At 38.8% G+C, this 22809-nt stretch overlaps 1 protein-coding gene across 3 annotated transcripts in view; it reads right to left on the minus strand.

Annotated features, from left to right (window-relative positions):
- Positions 1-1773: 1773 nt before the first annotated feature.
- The window catches only part of LOC131254094 (ABC transporter I family member 6, chloroplastic), a 45915-nt gene continuing 24879 nt past the window's right edge, over positions 1774-22809 (minus strand). For 2 of the 3 annotated variants that reach the window (XM_058255119.1, XM_058255113.1), the window contains 4 exons: positions 22645-22767; positions 22338-22514; positions 9473-9574; positions 1774-2045 (listed from right to left, as the gene is read on the minus strand). In XM_058255119.1, the coding sequence (XP_058111102.1) occupies positions 9488-9574; positions 22338-22514; positions 22645-22767 (387 nt within the window). In that variant the 3' untranslated portion in view covers positions 1774-2045; positions 9473-9487. Of the gene's footprint in view, positions 2046-8409; positions 8511-9472; positions 9575-22337; positions 22515-22644; positions 22768-22809 lie in introns of all 3 variants that reach the window. The other variant, XR_009175499.1, reaches the window with a different exon arrangement.

Here is a 22809-nt window from a genome sequence, read left to right on the forward strand (position 1 = left end):
CTTTTTTTAGGGCCTCAAGCGTCATTCGGCAAGGAGATCCACTCTCCTCGTTCCTCTTGTGGCAATGGCAGAGGCGTTGAGTAAAATGTTGGTAAGAGGGCAAGAGGTCGGCCTTGTTCGGGGGTTTAGGATGGAAAACACTGATTTCCAAATATCTCATCTTCAATTCGCTAACAACACCATTCTCTTTTACGATGCAAAAGTTAACATGGTGGATAACTTGAGGAAGATTATCAAGTGCTTTGAAATGGTCACTGGTTTGAAAGTCAACATTACGAAAAGTGAGCTTTTGGGTATTCGCATGTCCAATGATGAGGTGGGGAGATAGGTGGAGGTCTTCGAGTGCAGGGCGGCATCCTTTCCCTTGACCTATCTCTGTTTACCATTGTGTATTGGAAAACCGGCAAAGCATCTTTGGGAGAAGTAGTGGAAAGGTTTGAAAGAAAGTTGTTGGGGTTGAATGATCAATATTTATCATTGGGAGGCCAACCCAAGCTAATTAAAGTCGCATGTCAAAATTGTTGTTGTACTACACATCCCTCTCTAAATATCCTCTTTTTTTCTTTTTCTTTTTTCCTTTTTTTTGATAGATTGGAGTGGTTGAAGCCGGATTTCCTATGGCGTGGCTTGAAAGCAAAGAAAAAAGTCCATCTTTTAAAATAGGCGTGCAAGCCCTATGAAGGGAGGGCAGGTATTCAGGATTTGGGAATGATTAATTTAGTGCTTCTTGGCAAGTGGTTGTGGAAATTCGGGACAAGAGAAGGGAAGTTGTGGAGAGAGGTTATTGCAAGCATGGATGTCAGGAAGGGGGATAGGAAGTCTTCCTTATACGGGGCGTCAAGCCTGTGGAAGGATATGTCTAGACTAGAGTCCACTTTTAGAGAAGGCTTTTCTATTTGCAATGGGAAAAGAGTTCGTTTTCGGAAGGATGTGTGGCTGGGGAAAACTCCACTTCATAACAAGTTTCCAATGTTATCTTGCCTTTCTCTGGAGACATTATTGTTTGGACTCCCCTTGTCTAATGAGGAAGTCAAAAAGTTCGTAAGGCTTCAAGGAAGGCTTTAAGGTTGTGCTCCATCACTGAGGGAAAGGGATGCAATGGTCCACTTTTCTATCCGATCATTCTATAAGTTACTCTGGTCACCCACGAAAGGAGGGTAGAATTTGCACATCCAAGATTTGGTCCTAGAGTGCTCCTAGGGTTGCAGCTTTTGCATAGCTACTTGGGAAGAAAAAGGTACTTACACTTGATAATCTTCAAAAAAGGTCAATAGTGCTTCCTAATATGTGTGTTGTGTATGAATGATGCTAAGTTGATAAATAATCTTTTCATCCATTGATTATCAACACGTAAGTTTTGGGGATAGTTTCTCAAGATCCTCAACGCCTCGTGGGTGATGCTGGGTACTATTGATGACCCGTTTTTGGCTTGGCATGGAGGGGGAATGGGAAAGAACAAAGGGTGGTGTGGTGGTTGGTCTTGATGGCAATCTTGTGGGCAATTTGGGGGGAGAACTGACAGTGTTTACAAAATAAATGTGGCTTGGAGCAAGGAGTTTTTTTTTTTTTTTTTTTTTTGGGGGGGGGGGGGGGTGTGGTCTCTTGTTCTAATGCCTTTGAAGGTTCCAATTATTCTCCTTTGATCGAGTTGTCATTTTGTGTGCATGTTTTCTTGGCCTTAAAAAAAAAAAAAAAAAAAAAAAAAACATTATGAGTTGGTTACGAGACACCATAATAATTCAAAATAATAAAATGATGTAAAAATTCATAATCTTTGAACAAAGAAAAATAAATTTACTACCTCAAATAAAGTTAAACATCATATCCCAAAAACAAATAAAAAAAATGCAAAAATGTTGCGTACAACTCTTTTTTTCTTTTTTGAAAAAGAAGAGGGAATCTTTACCTCTTCTTTCCTCACCTGATTGATCAAATTCTTTTAACATTTTTATATTTACCAATGAAAAATGGGTATACGCCATACACAAAATAATTCGATAGTGGGCTCCTCAACCACCATGCTCTCCCATATTCGACACCATTATCTGCAAAAGGAAGAAGTAAACGAGATGATTATTTCCCTAAAACTTGTCTTTCGATCAAAAGGAAATGTCATGGAATATCTAGATTTCTTTCTTTCTTCCCTTGTTTTTGGCCATACAACGAAAGAATTATCATTTCCTATATAAAGGAATGTGACGTGGAAATCTGAAAGACATTTCGTTTAGGTGCATATACCCATCAAATGGTATCAGGCTCATCTTGTTTAGAGAGAACCACCATTCATGCGGTTCAAATGATTTTACCCTGGTCCAGGTGGTTCAATATTCCTTTACTATTTGAACAGTTCCACTTGAATAGACCAAGAAAGGGTAGTGCTTCTAGTCAAACCATCAGGCTAGCCACGTAGTCCAACATTACGATATTGGTTGAGTCTAAAAAATAAAATATTACACCTATTATAGTCCCCAAAATTAAGGTCCAAGCTCAACTTAATCTAAGTGTATGTTTGGGTGACAAGAAAAACCCATCCGAACTCATTTTTCACCACCAGTCGTGACTATAGCTGTTAGCGCTTGTTGGGGAAATGATTGAACGGTTCTAATTCACGATGCAACTATGACCAGCATAAAAAACGGACGGCTGATTTTGGGGGCATGGTAGTTTTATGCAATGTTTGAAGTATCGGTATCGTTACAAGTTTTGCTGGCCAAAGATATGGAAACAATATCGATATCGCTGATAACTGGAAATGCGGGGAAACATGGGGAAAACGGTGGAATTTCTAGCGAAACTTTAGGAGATGTTAAAATGTACATACTTACATATTTAGAGATTTAAATTTTTAAAAAAAAAAATTGCAAAAAAAAAAAAAATGCAAAAAAAAATGCATACATAACAAGTTTCCATTTAATGGGGCCTTAAAAGCATGTGTTGTTGTAAGAAATCAGTCCAACCATCCCATCCGACTTATTTAACCATCCAACATTTCATCCAAACATCCATCAATATTGCAAAATATCAACAACACATGATATTTCACCAAGAAATCATCAACAATTGGAAAGGAAACGGAAGATTGTGGTCTCAATATCACGCATATTGCAATATTGATAATATCAAGATATTATTAATATTATCAATGAAAAATTGAACACTACATACGACCATGGGCCCATGAAAAAAAAAATCGAAATAAATTTTTTTCTAATAAATAAAATTTTGATGACATCAATTCATTGCCGATATTATTAAAATATTGTCAATACACTTATGATACAAGCATTACCTAGAATTTACATAGTAAAAAATATTTGCGATACATTGGCGATATTGATGCATTGGTAATACAAGTGACACCTAAAATTTACATCATTGAAAATATTAGCGATTACATTAGCAATATTGATACGTTGGTGATCCTTAGCGATACATTGCTAATACTTGGAATTTATGATACTAACAATGTTATCAGTATCGCTACTAGTGCTATCGGTATTGCTGAGCTGGAGATAAAGATAATATTGGAGATATTTCGATAATATCGGAGATAATTCGAACACTAGTTTTATGTGACGGCGCACACTGTGGATGGTTTGGATCCTGGCAGGAACATCACAGTTTCACGTGACTACGCACAGTGTGGACTTTTTGGATGCTGGCTAGAGCATCGTAGTTTCATATGACGGCACGCATCATGAAAAGTTTGGGTCTTGGTAGGCAGTGAATTGCCATCTCTCAAATTCATTTCCATGAAAAATAGCACGGACCTCTTTTTAGACTGAGGATGACATAGGCATATTATTTATAATAAAAAAAAATTTTGATGATGTTGTCACCGCATTCTACAATTATTAGCTACCAAAGCATGTTCTATGTGCAATGAGAAGGGAAAAAATTGTGTGCATTCATGTGCACTGAGAGTTGTTGTGCACACTCAATGAGCACTAGGAGTTGTTTACACGTATCTAGCACCATACAACAATCGTAGGTGAGAATCTTAACACACATTTGGAATGGACATTTGTATTTTCAAATTTTGAAATGCCTATAGATTCCTGATCTAATGGAGAGACATGTAAATTGCCAATTTACGATAGCCTTACACCACTGAGCCCACATCCGTTTGCATTACACCAGGGGTCAACACTGAGCCCATATCCGTTTGCATTGGTTATGAAAAAGTTAATGAAACATTCACAGATAGAAGTCCCGTGGCATTTGTTATTTGTAGATGACATTGTTTTGATTGACGAGACAAGGGAGGAGGTAAACACAAAGCTAGAACTATGGAAGGACACTTTAGAATCTAATGGATTTAAAATTAGTCAGACTAAAACAAGTATATGGGAATGCAATTTTAGTAACAATAAAAGTGGAAAGACAGATTAGTTAATATTGTTGACCAAGAAGTACCTCAAAATGACCATTTTTTTAAATATCTTGAGCCAATAATTAGGAGTGTTGAGATTGAGAGAGATGTTACTCATAGAATTAAAGCTAGGTGGATGAAGTGGATATGCGACTCTGAAGTTTTATGTGATCACTGATCACCACATACCAATAAATTGGTGGGGAAATTTTATAGAATAGCTATAAGACCAGCATGCTTTATGGGACAATGTTGGGCAGTCAAGGAACAATATGTTCACATGATGAGTGTAGTAAAAATGATGATGTTGAGATGGATGAGTAGCAAAATAAGGATCGAATTAGAAACTAATGCTTTTGAGGGAACTTAGGAGTAGCACCAATATAAAATAAGATGAGCTATAGACTTGGATGATTTGGCCATGTGCAACAAAGACCTAGAATTGCACCAATTAGGAGTTAGTTCAAGTTGAAGGCTCTAAAAGAGCAAGGGGAAGGCCCAAAAGGACTTGGGTGGAGGTAGTAAGAAAATGACTTAAGGTTTAACTGAGGATGGTCCTTGATATAGTGGCATGGCAGAATAGGATGTGTAGCTACCCCTAGTTACTTGGGCATTGGGATAAGGAATAGATGATGATGATGATGATCATAACTATGGATTCCTTCTAGTTGTCCATAGACAATGGGAAATAATGTCTGCAATGACTCTCATGTTCAGTGGGCACATCGAAGTCTTGCTCTATGAACAGACTTGCCAATAAGAAAGGACAAAATGAGAAAGAATAAAAAAGAACAAAGAAAAAAAAAATCTTAGAAAGTAATAACATTGCGAAGAAGATAAAATAAAAAGGAAAATAGTTGCAGCTAAATAAACTATAAGTGGGAATAAACTTTTAACAAATAAACTACTTAGACCAAATATGGAGGATGATTGTTTTGGGGATGAAATATTTTATCTACTAAGATAAAGATGCAAGAGTTAAAACCATACAAGGATATATACATGAATGATAAATTCTCCAGTGATGTCGGAGCACTGTAAGTTGTAGTTCTTGTAGTTGCATTGGTTCACCAAACACCCCTAAAGAGAGACTAATGAGAAAAAAAATATGCCTCAATTTTTTTTAGTTTTCTTGGTAGTAGGCCATCAGGGCCACTCCTCAACGAATACCCATGGTAGGACTCAATCATGGGCTATGGTGTGTCAGGAGAGTAATGCACTACCAACTCAGATACCAAGCCGGGTATCTCACTTCTACTCTTCATCCTAGAACAACCCCAATATTTAAGCAACTTCACCTAAATTCCCTAGAATCTGTTAGTTTATAAAGTCATTTTCCCAATTATGCACTTCTCTTAGAAATCAAAATACCACCATGTACTTCCTTTCAACCCGCAATTGGGGTTTTGGCTACCGATGAGCTCGGAATAATAGGAAGATTAGGTGACAAAAGAGGATTATAATGATGAGGGTACTTTGGAAATAAATAGTACCAGCAGACTTCAGTTAGGTGAAGGGGATTCAGAATAGATTCCAACTATGTCCATGAGAAAGGATACTTTCAGATCGTCTTCACTGGCCACACACACAATGGGAGCATGTTCTGCATATCGGTATCAAGGGGCATATCAGCCCGGCAGAAATACAATACAACACGGCCAACACGTATTTGTATCAGACCATATCAGTCGAATTTTTGAAGCGAAAGAACTAAAGAAAATATCAGAAAAAAGAGAGAGATTTTTTTCTTTTCTTTTTTTGCATTTTGGACATTTATATAATGATGTATTACTTGTGGGCTTGATCTATTGAAAGTCAACCAAATGGATCATAACTGAACCCAAATCAAGCATGATTTGGTCAATTAGGGCCCATCACATTGAAATGCAATAAAAAGAAGATGAAAACATGAAAAGAAAAGAAAAAAAAAAAAAGGTGATGGTTTACGTTGTTTCTTATTTCCATTTTGTTTCTATTGGTAAGTCTCACTTGAATCTTTTATTTTTATCCTCAAAATAGGCTGAGATAGACTCTAGAATGACCTTATGGTTGAAATGAAAAAAGAGGAGGAAATGAGAGAGAAAAACTAAAAATTCAAATTACGGCTTTTATGAACCCTACTTCCCATGCATGGAAAGTTTTGATCATGAACCCCATATGGCATAGAGTCCACAGCATGGAAGATTCCAATCATGAACCCTTTTTCCAATGAAAGCCATGATTTTACATGTATATAATTTATATTAGTCATAACTCACATGTATGTGTAATGCATATAAGGTCAGGTTCAGGAAGCCCAACCCCACATGGGGTTGGGTTGAGGATTTTCGGCCCAAGCCCAACCCAACCTAAGTTCGGATTGGGCCAATCGGGTTCACACGTGAACATAGCCTACCTTCTCTTCTCAAAAAAGAAACAGAAAAAAATAGGTTATTGGGAGGGAACTTTCCAACTTAGAGAGAGAGAGAGAGAGACATCAATATAATGTGTGTAGAGAGAGAGACTATGCACACTCTATAACATACAAACAGCTCACCTTCTCTTTCAGCAAAGATAGACAGAACACACACAACCTACCTTCTCTTTCTCCAAAAAAATATATATATATATGAAAGAAAAGTAGGTTATTGGGTAGGGAATTTTTCAACTTAGCAAGCTTTGGGAACAAAGTTCATATTATCATTTTTTTAGCATAGAATGTAAAGTATAAAAAGCATAAATCCTCTACTAAAAAAACCTTCAGTATTCCCAAAGAAGGCATATATCCATGTAAGGAAAAAATAACATGCAATACATGTCAAGAAGGGGGTATATGTGAAAATTTTGAAGGGAACATTTAATACACAAAGTAGAATAGGAGATGTATGTAAACAATGTTTTCTGTATTGTTATTGTGTAATGTATCGCACCCTTGGGATACAGAAATATATCGGTTATCGCATGGAATATATTGGTTGTATAGCGTAATGTATCACTGTTGTTGAGAAACATGGGGAAACATTGGGAAATTGGTTGAATTTTTCAATGGAACTTTAGGGATTGTTTTTAAAAAAAAAAAGACATTAATACACACTTACGAAACAAAACATCACAAAAAACAAGTGCACGCAGTAGGTTTCCTTTGTATGAGGTCCTAATCTATGCATTGTCGGACTGAACTAATGCAAGTATATTCAAAGTCTATTCATATAATTTAGAAATGTAAGAAGACATATGAAAACACAAGCAACACATCCAAAAGCAAAAGAAGTAAAAAACTAAAAATATACATGTCAATGTTGTATGCGGTTGTGGCTCAAACCCACATAGAGTTATGCAATGGCTCAAAATCATCATCTCCATCTCAACGGGGCTAGGCATAGTACTACTACTCCAACAAACCAATAATACTATGCCCAGGTCATAGTAGAATAATAGCAATGAAGATACTCTCTAACATAACATTGGTACTCCTCTCCGATTTAAGAAATTTTGTGAAATTTTCAAATTTTCCACAAATCGGCCCATCTTCCTCAAATCCCAAAATTAGAGTGTATGTGATGATGATTTCATCAAACATTTCTGAATACTCTAAAATAAGGGCCAATTGACCGTTGATCGAAGTGGAAGTTCAAAATAATATATATTTCAACATTTTTAATTAAAAATTATTTTTTTCCAAAAAATCCTAAATTACCAAGAATCACTAAATTAGGTTACATACATGTTTGATGTTTGATTTTCTGTTTGGACACAAATTGTAGCCGATTTGTGAGAAATCAGAAATTTTTTATTTTTCTCAATTTTCCGCAACTTGGCCCATCTCTCCCAAGTCTCGAAATCGAAGGCTCCAAATCCATGATTTTCATGCAAAACATGACAAATCATGAATTTGTAATCATTTGACACTGATTTAACATGAAGAATCACGAGTTTGTAATCATTTGACGCTGATTTAACATGAAGAACTATGAATTTCTAATAATATGACACTAATTTAACATAATTTATAGCAAACAAAAAAAAAAAAAAAAGGATCAAAAATCGAAAATGCTCACCGAACTGAACAGGTGGGATGCATCGCACTACCTGTGCATTTCGCATCACACAAGCAGGATACAAAATATATTGTGGGATATACTGGCCGATATCGTCAATACTGAAAACAGTGGATGTAACATGACATGTAGGGTGAATGAGAGGAGGTGGAAATATGCAAATGCAAGAGCAAGTTGAGCAACACAACATGCATGAGCAAGACAGAGAAATGAGGAAAGAAGCATTGGATCTCGATAGCCTGCCGTTCTCAAAATGAAAGGGAAAAATAGGTTATTGGTTGGGAAATGACTCTAGCTTTGGAAACTAAACTAATCACAAGCTATTCATAATATCATGATGGAAAATTTTGAAGGCAAAGGTTTCAAAAATAATCTCCCCACACTGTCATCTTTAGTAGCATAGAATACACAACTATAAAAAGTATAAATCCCCCACTAAAAGGGAAAAAAAAAAAAAAAAAGAACTTTCATCAACTTTTTTTTCTCTTTTCAAAGGTTACTGATTTTATTCGAAGCAAGAGAAAAGAAACAACAAACAAGGGGGAGGATGAAAATGTTTTCAAAATGTCAACATACAAATGATACTAAGATTTATTTTTTTAAAAATGTAAATTCTTAGTTTTCATGCTTCTGCAGATCATTTCAACATTATGGTCAAATCACTGGTTATAACCTTACTGTCATCTGCCAATCCACCAATTAGAGAACCTTTGAATTTTTATTGACCCTATTATTACTACTGCCGTATGGGTTTCACTAACATTTTATTTCATAATTAAAAGAAGTACAAAAGTAAAAACATTGTATATTTATACATGAAAGTAATAGGAGTACACAAATGCACCCAAGAGGCCCAACTGCATCCCAGTGTTGACGGCTGACAACAATGGGCCAAGGCAGCTTGTAGACAAATAGTCAGGCACAAACCCAACCTGACATTAGGTAAGCCATAAACTTCATCTACCCAATCCAGTATTGACAAACTCTAGCACAACAGGATAAGGTACCATTTTCTACTCATGAAAGCAATGAAGAAAAACAGAGAGAAGCTAAGCGAGCTTACACATAGTCTTCATAACTATGGAGCAGAAATTGCCTTGTAGCCCTCTTTTTCAAGCTGTTTTGCTAGTGAGATATCACCTGTCTTCACAATTCTCCCATCCTCCTGAAACAAAGAAAAGGGGGGGAAATAAAAAGCCAAAAAAATAAGAATAAGTTGCAATCAAGGAATAAAAAATGACACAATGCTTTACCAGCATTGCAGGTAGAACAAAAACCAACAAGTCCCTGCCAATAATGACTAAACTCCCTTCTTCTTCTTTTCTTTTTCTTTTTTTTTTTTTTTTCTTTGAGAATTAAAACTCCCCTTAAATTTCAATGAAAAAGATACGTCTAAGATGATATTAATATAGAGAATGCTAGTGTATTGTATTGTGTATTGTGTGTGGTTAGTGGGCTCTTTTAGTGTAACTGCATGTGCACACTTCCCTATTCTCCTGCAGTGTACCTTATGCTTTATCATAATAAAATATTATGTGTTAGGGCAAGCAAGCCTAACACATCATCTCTCCCAAACTCTCCTCCTTCTTCTTTTCTCTCAATATTCTCATCTCTTCTTCACTTTATCCTCATCAAATCATTCTCTACTTGGTATCAGAGCAAAGATCCAGACATTCCGCATCCAACAGGTTGAGAGGTGACACGTATGGCTGACGTCAGCGTTGTACAGACGTATGGACTCCGTTTAAGCTAAAAGTTTAGGAGTTTGATAGATCTTGATTTTAGAAGATTTGTAATGATTTTTTCAGAATTTATTGGGCCTCATTTCATGGTATTTTGGGCGAAATAGAGAAATTCGAAAATCGGTCCCAGATTTCGTTTTTCTTCGATCTACCTCAAATCGGTAAGCTTTTCCTTAGTTTCTTTGCTCAAGATGGACCGAAATCTTCCTCCCAAGCTATCCATAGTGGATTTTTTTTTTACTTGAGATCAATGTTTGAGAGGTTTTTAACCTCAAACGGGCATGTAGCTGGGCCGTTTTTCACTCGTCAGGCCCTTTTTTTACTGCGTTTCATGGTTTTTTGTATGATTGATATTTGTTTGAGGTTTATATCTTGTTATCTTGAAGGATTGAGTTAGATAGAGTTGTTTGAATCGGTCTTTCTTGGCATAGGGGGTCTCTTGGCATAGGTTTATTTCTCTTGGACTCTACTATGGCTGACAAAGGGCCCTCATCTCTTGGCATAGGGTCTCTTGAATCCAACCCCTTGCAAATTACCTCCATTAGGTTGAATGGTGACAACTATCTTCAATGGGCACCATCTGTAAAAGTATTTTTAGGAGCCCGTGACAAGTTGTCGTATATTTTGGATGATCCCCCAAGCTCTACAGATGTTACCTACAAGTCTTGGATAAAGGAGAATTATCAAGTTATTGCATGGTTGTTGAATAGCATGAATTCCTCGATTAGCCACTCAGTGATGTTTTTATCCTTGGCTAAAGGCATTTGGGATACGCTTCATGATATGTTCTCGGAATCTCAGAATTTTTCACGGGTATTCCAGCTTATTTAAGAAATTGGTCGGTTTCAACAAAACTTCAGATCCTTAAAAGACTACTATTCGACGCTTCGGGGTATGTGGGATGAGTTGGATATGTATCAGCCTCTTCCTTCCAAATGTAAAGAGGATCATGAACATGCTCATAAGCAACAAGATGATCCACGTATCATGCAGTTCCTCGCTGGGTTGAGTTCTAATTATCTTCACGTTCGCGATCAGGTTGTTATGCAGGATCCTCTTCCCCCATTGACGACAGTCTATGTCATGTGTCAGCGTGCTATGGCCTCTACTCTTCCTTCTCAGTCATTTGTGCCACCCGAGTGTTCGGCACATCTTGCTAGCGATCAGTCCTCCCTTAGTCTTCGGGTTCCATCCTTGAGCTCAGGGCGCATTTCTTGTTTTGTTGGTCGTGGTAGAGGCCACGAGGGAGATCGCAGTCGTGGCAGCCGTAGTCTTCGTGGTCGTGGTGGACGTGGACGAGGACGTGATGGTTCCCGCATTTGTTGATATTGCGGTAGAACTAATCACACTGTTGATTATTGTTGGCAGCTTCATAGTCATCCTACGTATGCCGCTACTTCTGTTGCTTCAACCGTTGCTTCTGGGACACTGTCTTCCACCCCGACAGCTGAGCAGACTACTTCAGGGGAGTCTCTTATCATTTCTCGAGCGGTATATGATGCCCTTATGCAGCTTTACATTCGGGATATTCCTGAGCCTTCTTACGCAGCTTCAGCCCAGTCAGGTACTGCCCTTCTTACGTCATCCTCTCCTACCTCCTGGGTCATCGACTCTAGAGCTTCCTCCCATATGACTGGTAAGTTGCAATTCTTTTCTTCTTATTCTGCTTCTTCTCCCACTCAGTATGTCACAATCGCAGATGGAACCCAATCTCCCATCTCTAGGATTGGTTCCATCCTTCTCTCTTCTTCTTTGTCTTTGTCCTCCGTATTGCATGTGCCTCATTTTCCATTAAACTTATTGTCTGTTAGCTCTCTTACTAAATCACTCAATTATTCCATCACCTTCTTTCCCTCTTATTGTTTGTTTCAGGACCTACAGACGAAGAGAGTGATCGGTGGGGGGCATGAGCGAGGAGACATTTATCTTCTCGATGATACACCTATTGCTGCTTCTAGTACCCTTTCTCTAGATCGACAGTCCATGACTCGGTGGCATTGCCACTTAGGCCACCCATCCATTGCTAGATTGATACTTTTGTTTCCATCCTTATCTGTCACTAAACCATTATGCTATGATATTTGTGAATTGTCTAAACATCATCGTACTACGTTTCCTCCTAGCTCTTCTGGGAGGAAATCTCAACCTTTTCATTTGGTTCACTCGGATGTCTGGGGACCAGCTCCGGTTACCTCGACTTTTAGATTTAGATATTTTGTTACCTTTATTGATGATTATTCCCGCATGACTTGGATTTATCTTTTGAAATCTAAAAGTGAAGTGTTTGCTGCGTTTAAAGTGTTTTATTATGAAGTGTGCACTCAATTTCATTGTTCCATCAAATCCCTCCATTCTGATAATGGGGGAGAATACATGTCTACTGCCTTTCTGTCCTTCTTGCAGGAACGTGGTATTTTGTCTAAGACGTCATGTGCTCGCACTCCTCAACAAAATGGTATTGCATAACGAAAGAATCGCCATCTTCTTGACGTTGCTCGCACCCTTCTGCTTGGTATGCATCTACCCAAACATTTTTGGGGTGATGCTCTTTTAACTGCTACTTTTCTTATTAATCGTATACCATCACGTATTCTGTCTTACAAATCTTCATTTACTATATTGTATCCTCATGATAATCCATTTCCTCTACCACCTAAAGTTTTTGGTTGTACATGCTTTGTTCAAATTTTGGATGGGAGTAATGATAAACTTAGCCCTAGGGCGATTAAATGTGTCTTTATCGGGTATACTCGGAGTCAGAAAGGGTATAAATGCTTTGACCCATTGACTCGCAAGAAATATGTCTCTGCCGATGTCACCTTCTTTGAAGATCTTTCTTTTTTCTCCTCTCCAGGCCGTTCCCTTTGTGATCCTCTTGCGAGTCAGGGGGAGTATGACTCTTATCCTCTTTTCACTAGTGATCATGGGAAAACTCCTCTCCCCTCTATTCAGCATCCTGTTGGTGATATGGGTGAGCCTAAGCCTCTGCGGGTGTATCATCGTCGAGATAAATCTTCACAAGCTCAGCCATCCACCCTTCCGCTCACTTTGGATGTTGGTTCAGGTGACTCTCCTAACTCGAGTTTAGATCTTCCCATTGCCTTGCGCAAAGGGTCACGATCTTGTACTCAACACCCTATTAGTAATTTCGTTTCATATGATCATCTTTCACCGTCTTTTCAGTCGTTTGCAGCTTCCCTTTCATCACAGACTATTCCTAGATCTCTCTCACATGCTCTTCAGAGTCCTGCGTGGACAAATGCGATGATGGAAGAAATGTCTACTCTTGAGAAGAATCATACTTGGGATCTTGGGTCACTTCCTGCAGGCCATAAACCTGTTGGCTGTCGATGGGTTTATACAATCGAGTTTCTTCCAGATGGCTCAATTGATCGCTATAAAGCCCGTCTTGTTGCTAAAGGTTACACACAGACTCATGGTGTGGATTACTTCGAGACATTCTCTCCGGTGGCTAAGCTTAATTCCATTCGCGTTGTGCTCTCCTTGGCCGTTAATTTATCATGGCCCTTGTTTCAGCTTAATGTTAAGAATGCATTTCCCCATGGGGATCTTGCAGAGGAAGTTTACATGCATCAACCTCCTGGCTTTATTGCTTCTCACAACCCTGTACTGTATGTCGGTTGAAGAAGGCTCTTTGTGGTCTCAAACAATCTCCACGTGCATGGTTCGAAAAATTTAGTCAGGCTCTCTTGGAGTTTGGCTTTTTTCGTAGTCATGCCGATCATTCTCTTTATATGTCGTCGATCGACGGGCATCATGTTTCTCATTGTCTATGTGGATGATATTGTTTTGTCTGGTAGTGATGCTGCTGGAATGAGAGAGGTCAAAGATTTTTTGAAGACCAAGTTTGAGATCAAGGATCTTGGTCCTCTTCGCTACTTCCTCGGAATTGAAGTTGCTCGCTCATCATCCAAATTGGTCTTGTCACAATGAAAATATGCGCTTGATCTTCTCATGGAGACCGGCATGTTAGGGTGCAAGCCTGCTACCACTCTCATGGATACTTCACAGAAGCTTCGATCAGATGATGGTGCTCTCCTTACTGATCCCGAGATGTATCGACGACTTGAAGGCCGGCTTATTTACCTGACTATTACTCGCCCAGATCTCTCATTTGCGGTGGGGGTTGTTAGTCAATTCATGCAAGCTCCCCGTACTTCTCATCTCACGGCTGTCTACCGCATACTTCGGTATTTAAAATCAGCCCCGGGTCTTGGCCTCCGCTTTCAGTTGCATGTTCATCTTCATCTTTCTGGCTATTCCGATGCTGATTGTGCAACCGCTCTACATTCGGCTTTTGTACCTTCCTAGGTGGCAATCTTATAACCTGGAAGAGCAAAAAGCAGCCAGTTGTTGCTCGGTCCTCGGCTGAAGCAGAATATCGTGCTATGACTCATGCGACGTGTGAACTCGTGTGGCTTCGCAATCTTCTTGAAGAACTTGGCTATCCTCCTTCGGATCCTATTCCTCTTCACTGTGACAATCAAGCGGCCATCCATATTGCTCGTAACCCAGTTTTCCACAAGCGAACCAAGCATATTGAGGTCGACTGTCACTTTATTGAGGAGAAAGTCGCTTCTAAGGAAATCGTCACTCCTTTTGTTCGATCCGGGGATCAACTTGCTGATGTTCTTACAAAGTCCTTGAGTCGAGATGCTCTTCATCGTGTTCGTGACAAGTTGGGCATGATCAACATCTATGCTCCAACTCGAGGGAGAGCATAGAGAATGCTAGTGTATTGTATTGTGTATTGTGTGTGGTTAGTGAGCTCTTTTAGTGTAAGTGCATGTGCACACTTCCCTATTCTCCTGCAGTGTACCTTATGCTTTATCATAATAAAATATTATGTGTTAGGGCAAGCAAGCCTAACACATCATCTCTCCCAAACTCTCCTCCTTCTTCTTCTCTCTCAATATTCTCATCTCTTCTTCACTTTATCCTCATCAAATCATTCTCTACTTTTAAGTGCCCTTGAAGAACAGCACATAAAACAAATGGCAGAAGAGGAATGCAAATTGCACACCAACGGAGGCAAACATATGAAAGATCTGAAGCGCTCATATGCCAACCCCAACATATACGTATCATGGCCCAAACTATGGCCACTCAATTTGGTGGAAAAAAAAATGACTAACATCCATTCTGGGGCTTTTCTGTTCAAGTGATAAGAATCATCTGACTGGACTAATTTTTGGGCCATGCCCAATGTATGGTGAAGCCCGGATGAGCGGTTGGACCTTGTAATTCCTCGCCATGTGCTACCAAGGGAATTCATGTGGTAAAGCGTGCAGAAACCATTCCTCATGGTAGAAGCCTACCACCATTGTTTAGAAATTACCAAGTGCCTAAAAAACTGGTGAAGATGACTCGAGTGCACGTTGATCCCAGTCATCCCTAGAGGAGCCAATGATATAGCTGATAGCTTGGCCCAAGATGGACTATCTAAATCCTTTCCTGTGATTGATAGCTATTATCCCCTGTATTTGTGGATTTTAAGCATAAAGAATTTTGTTTCTTTTTTCTAATAAAGTCAGTATTTTATCAAAATATAAAAAAGATGATAGAAAGGGGGAGACACATTCTATGGTTCTTTTTGTTTCTGTTTTTGAGTTTGATCAGATAATGTCAATGTCTTCTACACCTGTCAAACTTGAAAGTACATGAATGAAGAAATGTTTGTAAAGCCATTATTTCTAAGGACAACATGAAGCATGCTCCTTCAACCGCAAGTACTAATAGTGTTCCTACTTGACTGCCTATTTATGATGATCCTTATTTAGAACTTGCCTCATATTTACCTCTTGCTATTTTATTTTATTTTTTAAAGAAAAAAAAAAGGAAAAAAGAAAATGTACCTCTCATCCTATTCGGAGGTTTGTTTCCTATCATTCCATATCTTCTCAGCATTAGTCCTTTGTTTCAGTTGTAGAGTGTTATTCATCCACCGTTTCTAAAAATATTAAGGAGTCTCTTATTTCTCCTCTATGGCACCAAGCTATGGAGGAAAAGATAATAACTCTTGAAAAGAATTATACCTGGGAGATAATTGAATTACCAGCAAGAAAAAATCCTAAAGGTTGTCATTGAGTGTATGCTCTCAAGTACAATCCCAATAAAAGTATAGCTCACCATAAAGCCCGCCTTGTAGCTAAACGTTTTATACAAACCTTGGCGATGATTATTCTAAAATCTTTGCTCATATTGTTAAATGAACTCTGTACTAGTGATTATTTCCTTTATTGCCAATTTGAATTGACCCTGGCATTAGTTGAATGTTAAGAATGCTTTTTTTTTAAATAGAGATTTGACCGTGAAGATCTATATGCTTCTCATCCTGGGTTTGTTCGAAAAGGGAAGGAGAGCAAGGTATGTCATCTGAAGAAGGCGATATATAGGTTGAAGCAAGCTCCTCGCACTTAGCTTGAAAAGTTTAGTGGGGCCTTGATTCGTATTGGTTTCACTCATGTCCAATATGATCATTCTGTGTTTGTCAAGGGGTGAAGGAGACCATTATTGTGAGTGTGTGTAGATGACATTCTTGTTATAGGTGATAATGTTAATGCATATCAGAGCTGAAATTATATCCGAGCAAGGTATTTAATATCAAAGGTTTGGAACCATTAAAATACTTTCTTGGAATTAAAGTCTCACAGTCTAAGAAAAAGCATAATTCTGTCTCAACAGAAATATGCTCTTGATTTGTTGACTTCAATTGGGAATCTCTGTGTTAAACCTATCGATTCTCCATGGGAAGTTAATAAGAAGATTAGGGTAGATGTGGAACTTAATGTTCCACGTATGTATCAACGCTTATATTTGATGATTACTCGACCAGATTTGTCTCATGTAGTGAATTTGGTTAGTCAATTCATGCATGCTCCCTATTCTAGTCATCTTAAAGTCGTTCGTTGCATATTACGCAACATCAAATCGTCCCTGGTAAGTATTATCTTCTTTGATCATCATCATAATCTTGCTATTGATGAATGTTCTAATGTTGATAGGGCAGGTTCTCTAGATGATCATCACTCTACGTCGAATACCATACATTTTTCAATGGCAATTTAGTCACCTGAAAGACTATAAAGCAAACCGTTATAGGATAGTTCAGTGCTGAGGCAGAGTATCGTGCTATGGCAAATACAATATGTGAACTTATGTGGTTGAAAAGCTTTGTTTCTGAGTTGGGATTTCCTATGAAGACTCTTGTGTCGATGTACTGTGACAATCAAGCTTCTATTCACATTACCTCTAATCTTGCTTTTCATGAGCGCACAAAAGATACTAAAGCTGATTGTAGCTTTATTCGTGAGAAGGTTGTTGCGGGTGTTGTTTCCACTCCATTTGTTTCGTCTTCCGAGCAATTGGCAGATATCTTCACAAAAGCTCTTACAATGGAAGTTGGACGACATATTCTTAATAAGCTGGGCATGATTGATATAAGTCCCTCAATATACATTGATATGCCATCCTCTAATGGCTCAAGCTTTTAGAGCAACTGGTTGTTTGACATGGCATCAAAGTGGAAGGTCATGTGTTCAAATCCCGAGAGCAATAAATATGCCTCCCTAATATTTTCTCTCATGGGGGTTTGTTTATGGTATGAGTTGTGAGTGTCCCTCCACCCTTGCCAAGTATGTTCCCGTACAAAGTTCCACCCCGCATGTGCAAGAGAGTGTTAAAGTCCCTTGATATACATTGATGCATCATCTTCTAATGGCCCAAGCTTTTAGAGCAAGTGCTTATTTGACATGGTATTAGAGCGGAAGGTCATGTGTTCGAATCCCGAGAGCAGCAAATATGCCTCCGTAATATATTCTCCCACATGAGGCCATTGCTTATGGTGTGAGTGAGTGTCCCTCCACCCTTGCCCAATATGTTCCCGTGCGGAGTTCCACCCCGCACATGCGGGGGAGTGTTAAAGTCCATCAATATACATTGATATGCCACCCTCTAATGGCTCGAACTTTTAAAGAAAGTGGTTGTTTGACATGGTATTAGAGCGGAAGGTCTTGTGTTAAAGTCCCTTGATATACATTGATACGCCATCTTCTAATGGCTCGAGCTTTTAGAGCAAGTGATTATTTGACAATATACATGCCTCCGCTTACGAAGGAGTATAGGTGTATCTGCGTGTGGGCATATGATCGGGCCCACAGGTATATAAACCAGACATGTAGTTCAGTTTTCGAAATAACTTTCTTTAAAGCCAACATCAATTATTTTCCTTTATTTTGGTGCGTCTCCAAGACTTGAGAAAATGTACAACATATTCTTCAAATCCAGGTAAGGTGTCTCCTTACCCTTTACACTGGTTGTGTGAACCAATGCGTAGTTGTCCCATTTCCTTATCTCTTTCTCTATCTTTATTTTCCTTTTGGTTCACATGCATACAACCTCATACAATCATTGTTCCAATTCTCATAGTTTTATGACCCCTACTTTCTAATCCTCGGCCAAAATCTGTTTATTCTTTTAATTAGTCTGCAACCCTAACTTGTGCTTCAAGTTACTCCTATGAGGGGGGCATTTTCACACTGAGCTCGAGGGGGGTGGCCTGTGGGATGCAGGGGAACACTCAGGGTGGGCGGCCCACGGAACTCATGTGATTTGGGGCCCGTGTGAGGCAGGTGGCTCGTGTGAGGCGGAACCCATGGATTTGGGGCCCACGAGAAGGGTTCGGGCGAGGACCTAACCCATGGATGTGGGGCCTGGGTTATAAGATAAACGGTTTAATTCGTCATGCTTTATCAGTTCGAGCTTCTAAAGTAAGTGGTTAATTGTCCCGCATCACACTTTCTCTCCAACCTTGACACGTGTATAAAAGAGATTAGTGCGCAACCAATCATCTTTTTCTTCTTCTTTAGGAGCTGCAAGTGTCTGTGAAATACAAAGTGATCCTTGCTCGCACACATACTCCTCCTTAATAATTTCATCACCATGCAGTGATTCTATTGGGTCATCATCTTAATCACCATTTTCTGCATAGTACTGCAATCTTTTGTTGGGGCATTCTACTGCATAATGACCCCTTTCTCCACACTTAAAAGCACTCAACATCCTTAAAGTCCCTGCAGTGCAGATAGAACTAGTTGTAGTGGACTTTCCCTTCACATCAGTTGATTGGGTAGGCTCGAAATCATTGGTTTTTTGTGGGAGATTTGTATTGGTTGCTGATTTCATGAATCGGTTTGCCTCATAAGTCCTTTGGTTCATCTCCCCAAACTGAGATCCATATCTTCTATTAGACTGCCACTTCAATTTCTGCTCCATCTTCAAGGCCATTGGAAACACTCTTCAAGTCCATCTAAACAAAAAGAGCTCATCTCATCACGGATTTCAGCCCTTTGGCCATTCTTGAACCTTGAGAGAATTTGACATCTGTCTTCGGTCACATGGCAGAAAATAGTGACCTCATTAAATTTCTACATGTATTCTTCCACCGTCATACTGCCTTGCTTCAAGGTCACCATCTGATCATAGAGCATGTCAAGATAATCAACAGCTAAGTACTTCTCTTTCATCTTTAGTTTTCTTCTCTTCCCACTACACAATAAGGAATTGTCCCGCTATACGAATTCGTTCTTCAACATGTCTCCACCACACTCTTGCATGATTTTTCAATTTCATGTTAGCAAAGCAGATTCTTCTTTCATCAACCATAATCATACCTTTCAAAGTAATCTTCTATAGCAGTCAACCAATTGAGGAAAGTACTAAGGTTAAGGTTACCTTCAAAATCAGGAACAATGACTTTACCCTCTTGGTAATATCTTTTTTTTAAATTATGAAGACACGGTGTCCCCACCCCCTTTTTAAGGCGAGACTACGCAATCACCCGTAAAGCACGTGCATCGGGTAATCCCGGGGAGGGGAATCAATCTCGTGTCTGTGGGGAGCAAACCCACGACGCTAGCCATTCGCCCAAACCCCGTACGGGTACCCTCTTGGTAATATCATCCACAGGCTCCTGGTATTCAGTTCTAGTATGAATGAAAATTCTTTGGACTTCATCCTCCATAGTATCTCCAGGTGTACGTTGGAGACTTCCACAATTTCTAGGAGGCTGGCCTTTCAGGTTCACGACCTTCCACTCAATTTTCATCATTGTGGTGACGACGTGGGACCTTATCATCTTGTTCATGAGGATTAGGACCTAAATTCCCAGGAAGTCTCACCTCGACATCAGATAAACTTTGATTGATATCCCCCATCTGTTGTCTGATTTCAGCTAACTACTGGGTTAATCTCCATAAGTACGTCTTCTAGTTGTTGATTATCCATCTGCCTTTGCTTGTAGGATCGGCCACTTCTAGGAGACAAAGTGGCAACCAAGGCTCTGATACCAAATTGATGCCGGTAGGGTAATCAAAGCTAAAATTTCAATTTTGGGTCTCAAACTTCTAAGTCTAGAGGAAGAGTTTCAATTTTCAAGGTTTACGCAATGGTTTAGAGGTTATAAGGGAATGATGAATAGGAATGACTTGAAGCACAAGTTATGGCAGAAGACAATAGATGTCGGTTTAAAGGAATGGATAGGTTTTGCCTAGGAACTAAAATTAGGGTATATAAAACTAAGAGAATTGGAACAGTTGTTGGATGAGGTTGTATCCATGTGAACCAAAAGAAGGATAAAGATAGAAAAAGAAATAAGGAAGGAAATAACTATAGGTTGATACACAATCAATGTAAAGAGCAAGGAGACACCTTACCTGGATTTAACAAAGATGTCGCACCTTTTTTCAAGTCTTTGAGACACTAAAACAAAGGAAAATAACTGACATTTACTTTTCTTTTCTTTTTTTTAATTATTTCTGAAACTAACCTACATGGCTGGCATTTAAAGGCATGAATAGCTTGCAATGCAAGTTGTAGAAAACTAAACTTCTAAGATAAGTCTATGACAGCTGTTTAATAGAAACTAACTTTCCTTTCATAAACTACTGACTAATTACTAATAACTTTGACTAGTCGAACACTAACATTGACTGGACTGTTTGACTAGACTTGATCGCATCTCAACAGCACTTCCTGACTGGTCTACAGTGTCAAAATAGTACACTGATATTGAAAACTGTAACTGTAGGATCAGCAATCAGTCATTCTTCAGGTTCTTTTTACATGTATACACTTTCCATGAAGTGTTTGGATTTGCATCACTTTATGTATCCAAACTTTTTCGGCCAAGCTTTTCAAGTAAAACCATATTATACCAGAGTGTACCTACCTCCCATTTTTTAACATTTCCAATTTTTATGGTTGAATTTTGAACCATATTTTTCATTGCATACATCAAATGATAATCTTATGTCACACTGTATGTTTGCCATATGCTGAATTGATAACAGTGGGGAGTAAAAATCATACCAAATTTCATCTCTCAAAAAAACAAAAAAAAAAAATATCATACCACATTTCTTGACAAATATACCCAAGGAAATTTATGGAAGTACCTTGAAAACTTTTTTCTTTTAAATGACCACCCTCTGCAACTCTACCCTCAAGGTGAAACAGACCAAAACTAACCCAAACTATAGATAAACAGGAGCTCAGTTTGAGCACACTGAACATATAGCAAAGGAACTTCAGAACATAGAAAGAGAAATTATGCAATCATCAGTCCAAGGATATCTACAGTATATTGCATGCTTAAGCCCTTTCCTCCTGCATGTGGGACCCATGCATAGGTGATGCAGACGGTTGCTATAATGGGCCGTACCATGTATGAACCATTCTCCAAAAATCTCCCAAATTGGAAGATCCAAAGCATCCAACCTTCAGCCTCTTTCCTGTTCAATGTCGACAATTGCTGCATTTGTTTTTTTTTTTTCCTTAATTGTCTATTTGCAAGCATCAATCAAAGGGTTGGGATAACCCCATCAAGAAGACATGGAGCATGGCAAATCCATGATGAGCCTGATCAAATCACCAGTGAGGACCTTCAAACCATGGAACCCACTTGTAGGAACTCAGAGATCGAGGACATTCATATTCTTGTGCAGAGTGTCATATAATTTCTCCACAAAAAGATCCCCATTTAAAAAGCACATATGACCGATAAAGTGTTCCTAGTTATTCAAGTGGAAAATTAGTCAGTATGTTACTACTCCGGGGAGGTTTCATCATTTGTTACAAAGAAGTTCAATGATTTTACTGATTACCTACCATTATATGGACGTATGTGGGGTTGATAAAATCCAAAAGGCGTTGATAATGAGTGATCATGAGTACAGAATTTTTGGGAGTCAAAAGACTATTGACTGCTTTCGCCACATCTTGAAGTGCATCGACATCTAACCCAGAATCAATTTCATCTAAAATGGCCAAATCTGCTTCGAGGACCTGAAAATACAGGATGAAAAGGTCAAATGTGAGAATGCATGAATGTATGTGCATGCGTGCGTGCATGTGTATGTGGCACTACAAAGGTACAACATTCCATGAAATTTGTCATGAAGTCCCATATTCATACCGCTAGTTGCAGAATTTCATTGCGCTTCTTTTCACCGCCACTAAATCCTTCGTTAACATTTCGGTCCAAAAAGTTTGGATTCATATTGACAGCAGCAAGCTTGGGTGATAGAAAGCCATAAAACTGCAAGAATGGGGAAAAAAAAAAAAATTTAAAAGTTATGAT

Source organism: Magnolia sinica, chromosome 1 (assembly GCF_029962835.1).
Source record: "Magnolia sinica isolate HGM2019 chromosome 1, MsV1, whole genome shotgun sequence".
Classification (NCBI taxonomy): domain Eukaryota; kingdom Viridiplantae; phylum Streptophyta; class Magnoliopsida; order Magnoliales; family Magnoliaceae; genus Magnolia; species Magnolia sinica.